Here is a 7,188-nt window from a genome sequence, read left to right as displayed (position 1 = left end):
GTGCTCTGTTTGCATTTATACCTGGAGATTCCAGACAATCTCAAATTGTGACATGCTCCCATTTTGCTGATAGACACTCAGTAATTCGACAATCCACACCCTTTACGATCTGCTTACAGTGTATCTATCCCAGCTGCTATCAGTCACACCAACAGAAACGCCTTTCTCTTCTGCTCTCTCTTAAGCTGACTTGAGTATTCCAAAGGGACACCTTATAGGCCATAACCAAGACGGACGTGTAAGAAGCAGTCCTTCAGCTGGCTGTGAGCAGATGTGTTTCCGCTGCTAAAGACATTAGGAACTACTGTAAGATCTGTTATCTCCCTCAGACTGATTTCAGCAGAGGGAAATACACAGGAGCGATATTCCAACTATGCAGCTACTTACATCCACTGCAAGGCAGACAGAAGCTGATGCAAAAACCCAATACAGGTATTTCTATTCACTTTAGCAACAATTATACAAGCCCGCTTTTCACAGAAGAAAACAGCTCCACAAAGAGCAACTTTGCAGACAAGCTGGAACGGTTCCATAGTGAGGTTGAAGTTCACACGCCTCATGTTCAGCTGTGTTGTGGCAGTACTCGTGACAAATCACTGGTGGTACTCAGGAAGGCACTCCCACTAAAAAATTAACTTGATAGCAATGAACCATCAAAACACGCATATTAAAAAAAGCACAATTTCTTTGTTTTGTCTTGACAATGTCCTGTAATGAACAACTGACTTTGGATTTGTCACTTGTTTACAAGCACTTCAGTTTGCATTTTAAATGCTTTTAATATCATCCTCAAATTTGATACTCTTACAGTGTTGCAGGCAGCCAACCATAGGCATTGCTACCAAGATCAGAGTCTAGACTAACATATTGCATGACACAGTTTGTTTTCAAGAAAAGGCAATGAATGTAAGGGGAGGGGGAGGAGGGTAAAAAAGGCAGTTATCTGACAGAACGTAATGGGATATGCAATAAACAGACTCATCCTCATGGAAAGTTTTCCATAACCAGCATACTTAATATTAAACTTAGTTTTAGCCCTGCGAAAGCTGAATGAGGGCAGGAACATGGGTTTGCAGAGGGCCCTCTTAACTGCAAAAAGGACCCACAGTATAAACCTGCCCAAAACAATAACTCCATTCCACCATTGATTCTCAGCACAAAGTATTTAAGAGCAGCTAGGGGTAACCTACAGTGTACTCCACAGGAAGTGCGTTTTTTCCTGCTAAATGGTACCAGATATGCCTCTTCACTACAACCCTAAAATTAAGGAGTAACTCAGCTTACTATCTGGGGACAAGTAGCAATTTTGACTGCTTAAAACCATCTGAAATAGGGGAATGCTGTCAACGGGACTCCTGACTGTTAACTACATTTAAGGGAACTGAGGTGCCTATAGGACTCGCATGCCATTCTGGGGAAGAGAAGCTTTTCAATAATATCCCAAAATGGAGTACTACTTTATTTTATGCCAAGGCAGGAATTTCAGAACAAGCCCATGTTGAATGCCACACAGCAAAAGCACAATACTCTAAGCAGCACTATGATTTTAATAGTAAAAAAAACCCTGACAGTTACCAGAAAAATATCTGGAGATATCAGTTGTGCATAAGGGAAGGATAAACTGTATTTTGGTAATGAACAAAAATGTATTTTGCCAATCAGTTTGGAGTTAGAGCTACACAATCAGTGGCAGGTCAAACAAGGCACAGACTAGTGGCTTGGAATCTGCCTTCCCCCCCCCCCCTTTTTTTTTTAAAAAAAAAAAAAAAAAAAAGTCCACTGCAGTCAGAGAGAACAGCCACCTGTAGATTTAAGAAACTGGACAGTATGCACCACATAAGCTTTTATCCTGCTGTGCTGAAGATTCCATTAGCTGGACTCCTCGCTTCTCTGCGCTTTTATCCCAAACAGCTGGTGTCTGCAGGATCTTTATGACTAGTTCTTCAAAGGCATGTTGCACTCCATCCTGTGTCTTGGCACTGGTCTCTGGTGAGGGGGAAGAAAGCAGGGGGAGGGAATATTTTATCTTATTTGCAGTATTCCACTTTGTAATAAGTTCTTTTGGGACCAGAAGATACATTTTTTTTAATGAGTGAACCTCCTTTCCATTATCCTTTAGAGGCACACTTAAGTTGCATATGATAAACAGAAATGCATCCCAGTCTGAAGCATGTAATTTTCCACCTGCTCCCTATTCTCTCGATAATGGAGAAACAGAAATTGTTCTCAGGTTGTGATAGTAAATCTACAGGATAATTGTTCAATAACTAAACTGGGAAACAAAGAATGCACATTGAATTACACATTTTCCCCTATGCATTTGTTCAAGTTCCTTCTGGAAATCTTTCCAAGAAGCTTCACCTAAAAGGTACTACTTTTTTTTTTTTTTTTTTAAAAACACAATTTGTTCTCCATCTTTATATCTTCACATTGTACATTTTATTGTTGGTCTGAGAATATTGTCTTTTATGTTGTTGCAACAGAAACTCAGAAAGAAAAGAGATTGCCCAAGGTCCTTGCCAACATGACTCAGGAGAAAAATTCCAGTCTCCTGGGCTCCAATTTAAAAAAAAAAATCCTGCTAGTTTCAAGTGAATATAAAATTCATGCCTACACAGTATATGAAGTAAATCTCTTTCAGTGAAAATTACTTCCAGTTGCAGTCAATGCAGAGCATCTCTGAAAAGTTAAAGCCTACATCCATGCATATGAACTAATGCAGCAAAAGCAATGCATATTAATTAGGTACTAAAAAAAGTAAATCAACTTATCAGCCTGAAATAGAATTGTACGCTTAATTCACACTTAGCAATACCAAACATAAGAGTATTCGATTTTTTGGCACAGAGTTACATACCTATAAAAAGCAGCGAGCGTTTCCTAGCAAACTGGAGTCCTTCTCTTCGTTCTACTTCACGATCAGGCTGCGGAGATGAATGAAGAACATGACTGAAATAAGCTACACTTGCCACTTTTAGGAAGTCCCTGGAAAAGCACCACTGCAGAAGTGAAGTTTTGCTGAAAAGAAAAAAGTCTATAAAACCATGTAGCAGCAACTGGATTTTTCCACCCTACAGACAGCTTTCTGCTAGGCAGGCTGTTAGGGGGGTCAAATTGAACGGTGGCAGCATCAACAGGAAATGAACATGTTGTCATCTTCTGAATCAACTAGGAGTAAGTTATATGCCAGAAAGGAGGTTTCAGTAGTCAAAGAGCTGAAAAGGCATATCAAAGGATCTGAAAACTGACAGATTTGGAAAAGGGCAGAAGAGAACCTCGTTCAGGATAGCCACACTGGCAACCTCTAACAGTAACACAAAAGTGAAACATCGCACTATGCAACAGGCCTCTAAGATTTATTAAAACACCCCAGAAATGTACAGCAATCAGTGCACCTCACACCCACACAGATGCATACTCTATAGCCATCTGAAGACCTGAATTCTCTTTCCCCACCACCTGTCCAAAACACAGTCTGGTCAAAAAGAAAGCAGCAGTTGTGCTGTTGCACTGCAGTTAACTTTATTGGGTTTTAGGCAGAACCTCTCACTATCTTGAGAGAATCTCTCTCATCAGTTGCATCTCTCCAGGAGAGTTTCCATTAAAATCTTTAACAAGATCTGCTTCAAAAATGAGGTGGTAGGTAGAGTCTGCCCAACTCAGGTTGCTCAGTTACAGAGCATATCGCTTCCTCACGCAACAGATGTATTAGTTTCGGCACTTATCTCACGTTTATACTCTATCATGACTGAGTAGTCTGTGGAAGAGTATAAGAGGATGCATTTCTAAACTGACCTTATCGGTTTTATTGCCAACTAACATCTTCACAGTGTTGCTTTTGGTGGTATACATTTCCAGCTCATTCAGCCAGCTCTCTAGTCCTGTGAAAGTGTCTTTTCTTGTAACATCATACACTGGTAACAGAGGAAAAGGAGCTTAACAGCTGTAGAGTCTTGAACATTGTTTACTTCATTATGGCAGAACTTAGTCCCTACTAGGTAACTACTGTTGTCCCACTCATCCCTCCCCTCCCCCCCCCCCCAAAAAAAAAAAAGCAGTATTAGGGAATTACAGAAAGATGCATCAACTATATCCTCTTCCCAGAGCTGGAACACATTGGCTGTGCTCACCCAAAGTCACTAGCGGTTACAGAACACGAGCATCTCTGCAACAGATCTGTGACTGGAAATCAGACTCAGCAGTTGAAATCTTATACCTGTTAGTAGTTCTGAATTGGGCAACACAAAATACTTTAAAATAGGTATTTTGTCACCTTATTTAATGTATAACCACATGCATGCGCTGCTGCTAAAAACACGGATTCTGAGTAAAAAGTGACTTCTGGTCACTGATAATTTGACAGCTGCATTCACTTAACCACTGAGGTTTAAAAAGCTGCATCACAGTCAGAAAGAATATTTTGTCCAGCAAGGTATTCAGCCTTCACAATCCCCGACAATAAGAATCCCTTCGTTTTCTAATTGGTGTTGTCGTGGAGAACGGGACTAGCCACCCATTACTTGTGCTACAAACCTCATGTCTTACAGTAATCCCATCAACAGTTTCTGGGGCGAGGGGAAAGTAAAAACATCGTGGGGAAAAAAAAAACCACCACAAACCCCAGTGTGCCTTACTTCCAGAAACTCACCAAAGTAATTACTACAAAGCTAATAATTCATCCACTCAACAGCCTGCAGTGTGACATCCCTGTATTTTTAATTCAAAATATTTTGAAGAAGCATTATTTCCTACCAGGGGATTTACATACTTAGTGTTTGAGCTAACGATGCGGTAATGTAAAAACTGTAATTGTTCCTCTGATTCTCTCAGACAACCTCCTTTTGAAAAGACATACACATTTAGGTAGCAATAAAGACCCCACTTTTCGTAATCATGTTTTTCTTCCATATATGTCCTACCTAAAACAACCCCTTGAGCTCCTCGGTAATAACTGGGAGTCAGTGTTCTAAAGCGCTCCTGTCCTGCTGTGTCCTACAGAGGAGTGGAAAAAAAAAAAAAAAACACACAACAAAAAAACCCACCAAAACAAACACAGACAAAATCAAATATATTTAGAACAAAACTGGTATTTTAAACTACACAAGATAAACAAAATTAATTTTTTCCTGACCAGTTAGGATATGTGAAACCATAAGACAACAGAATGAGGGAAGCAGTCTGAAACCACTAGTAGTAGCAACAGGAAGTGGCTAAGCAGGGGTAGAAAAGCATGGAGAGGGCTTAATTGAAGGTTCAAGTCATAAGCACAGACACCTGTAACATGAGTGAGACAACAAGAGAGTCAATGGGACTCGAGAAATACATAAAAGGCTATTGCTGCAAGCAACCAGCTAGGCTTAATCAGTTAACGATCAGCTGAACTGAATGAGGTGAGGAATAACTGGTTTTCCAGTGAGAGACACTGCAGGAAAGTAGACGTAGGGGTTCCAAAAATCTCCCTTTGCAACCCACAGCAGGGAAGGAGAACACTGTTAGAAAGAATTACTTCAAGTTTGCTAAGACTCTAAGCAGACAAGAAATTTAAAATCAGTAGTTTTGTTCAATTATTACTGCAGTACATCACACTTTTTCTCATAAATCTTTGAAATAGCTCCTAAGTGCAACATGAAATTCAAAAACCCTCAGAACAATGAGGCAAAAGATTTACACAACTATGATTTTTACCAGAAAAATTTATTTAAGTTTATGTACAGATTACAATAAACAGACTAACAGTTATGCTTTAATTTATTTCTTCTTTGTTAAAAAAAAAAGAAGCTAAAGTTGGCAGTGTATTTACTTAATTCTGGTCATTGTTACTAAGGATATTGTACTCTTAGGCGCCCATGCACACATGGACACTAAAGCAGAAGCCCCTTGGACCTTGATGCACTGTACATGCAATAAAGTTTTTATTTAACATTGTACAACTGCACTGCTTTCCTCCGCTAATTAGCGGTTTCTGCTGATGCTGTTACAGACTGCTGCAAAAGTGCCTTTTCCAGCTACAGAACTTGTGCAAGTTCTGGCCTTGCTTTTCATTTCACAGCAAGGAGACACACCCCTGTGTCATTATTACGGCAAATACATACTGGTTACTCTCAGCAAAGGTTCTGCTTTGTGTGCAGCATGTTCAAAATACAGCCAATACGTATGCCCGCTGGCTACAGCAAGTGCAACTTTATCACTGTTGCTCTGCAGTGTGTCAATGAAAAAAAGAAAGTAATTCAAGTTTTGGCATTTATATTACTTTTGTTAATACCAGCCCAAGGCACATTTGTACTCTCTTTCCAATAGTCCCAATTACTTACCTTGTAATGGTGTGTTCTTTACCAAATACTTATAACCATACATATAAAATCTCTTCCTTCAAGGGCCATTTCATTCTATTTAGAAGAATAAATGTGGTGCTTTAACATTATAAGCAATGCTGATCACAGAGCTGCAAATTGATTTCCCAGTTTGCAGGTGCTAGAAATAGAGCATCTGGAAGTTCAGGACAAACGCTCAAGAACCAATCTCTAAATAGTTCAGGACCAAGTATATTTTTTCCCCGTGATTTTAACCAAAATAAAATATCTGGACTGCTTCTGGTATAGTATACACACAGAGTCACTGCACAGCCCCTACAGGAAATCACTCAACTCATGACTTTTCTGCAGTTTACTTAAGCGCTGGCTGCCTGGGGAGCGCTTCTGGGTCGTACGGGCACGAAACGCCTGACATCCTTGCAGGGCCCCATCTTCGCAAGTCTAACACTTCACAGAGGGTTTGAGAAACCTGGTTGTCTGAGTGCAGGAAAGAGCAGTCAAAATCTCTACTGGAATCAAAGGAAGTCCCAAACCTAGAGCAATTAAGCATTTATTGGTGCTTTGAAAGAACCCTGTCTGCAATCACTGTTGTACGATCACGACAGACACTCATCCTATGTGCGTACGCCTCACAAGTACGCAATCTCAACATGCAGAAACCTTTGGCGGGAGAAGGAAGAGGCAAAAGCCCCACCAAAAGAAGCTCTTGCAGTTTTCACACCGGTGGAGAATAAAACCTACCCAGATCGCAAGCTGTACCGCGCGGCCGTCTACCACCATTTTCTTCACTTTAAAGTCAACACCTAAGGCGCAGCGAGAAGGTAAAGGAAGGCTTATCAGAACGAACTGCCGAACGCCCGCCCCGCCGCCGCCCCAC

General features: G+C 40.6%; 1 protein-coding gene across 1 annotated transcript; it reads right to left on the bottom strand.

The window, feature by feature from the left end:
- Nucleotides 1-1,810: 1,810 nt before the first annotated feature.
- On the bottom strand, nucleotides 1,811-7,112 carry LOC104295038 (ras-related protein Rab-18-B-like). Its single transcript, XM_009894776.1, has 5 exons — nucleotides 7,053-7,112; nucleotides 4,920-4,992; nucleotides 3,796-3,914; nucleotides 2,858-2,924; nucleotides 1,811-1,986 (listed from the first exon to the last, which is right to left on the bottom strand). Exons 1-5 carry the CDS (start codon nucleotides 7,089-7,091, stop codon nucleotides 1,811-1,813), a joined length of 474 nt encoding a protein of 157 aa, XP_009893078.1. The 5' UTR covers nucleotides 7,092-7,112.
- Between the last annotated feature and the right edge of the window lie 76 nt (nucleotides 7,113-7,188).

This window comes from Charadrius vociferus, unplaced genomic scaffold, assembly GCF_000708025.1.
Source record: "Charadrius vociferus isolate BGI_N301 unplaced genomic scaffold, ASM70802v2 scaffold730, whole genome shotgun sequence".
NCBI classification, from domain to species: domain Eukaryota; kingdom Metazoa; phylum Chordata; class Aves; order Charadriiformes; family Charadriidae; genus Charadrius; species Charadrius vociferus.
Note: the sequence above shows the minus strand (reverse complement) of the source record. Positions and strands in the feature narration are given on the sequence as shown.

Bases quoted from the DNA above. Each gene is read 5' to 3' on its own strand.
- LOC104295038 (XM_009894776.1), bottom strand. From the start codon at position 7,091: ATGGTGGTAGACGGCCGCGCGGTACAGCTTGCGATCTGG. The intron at 3,915-4,919 runs GTAGGACATATA...CTCTGTTACCAG, and splicing joins AGCTCAAGGGGTTGTTTTAG to TGTATGATGTTACAAGAAAA. The intron at 2,925-3,795 runs GTCAGTTTAGAA...TCATCTCCGCAG, and splicing joins TTGGCAATAAAACCGATAAG to CCTGATCGTGAAGTAGAACG.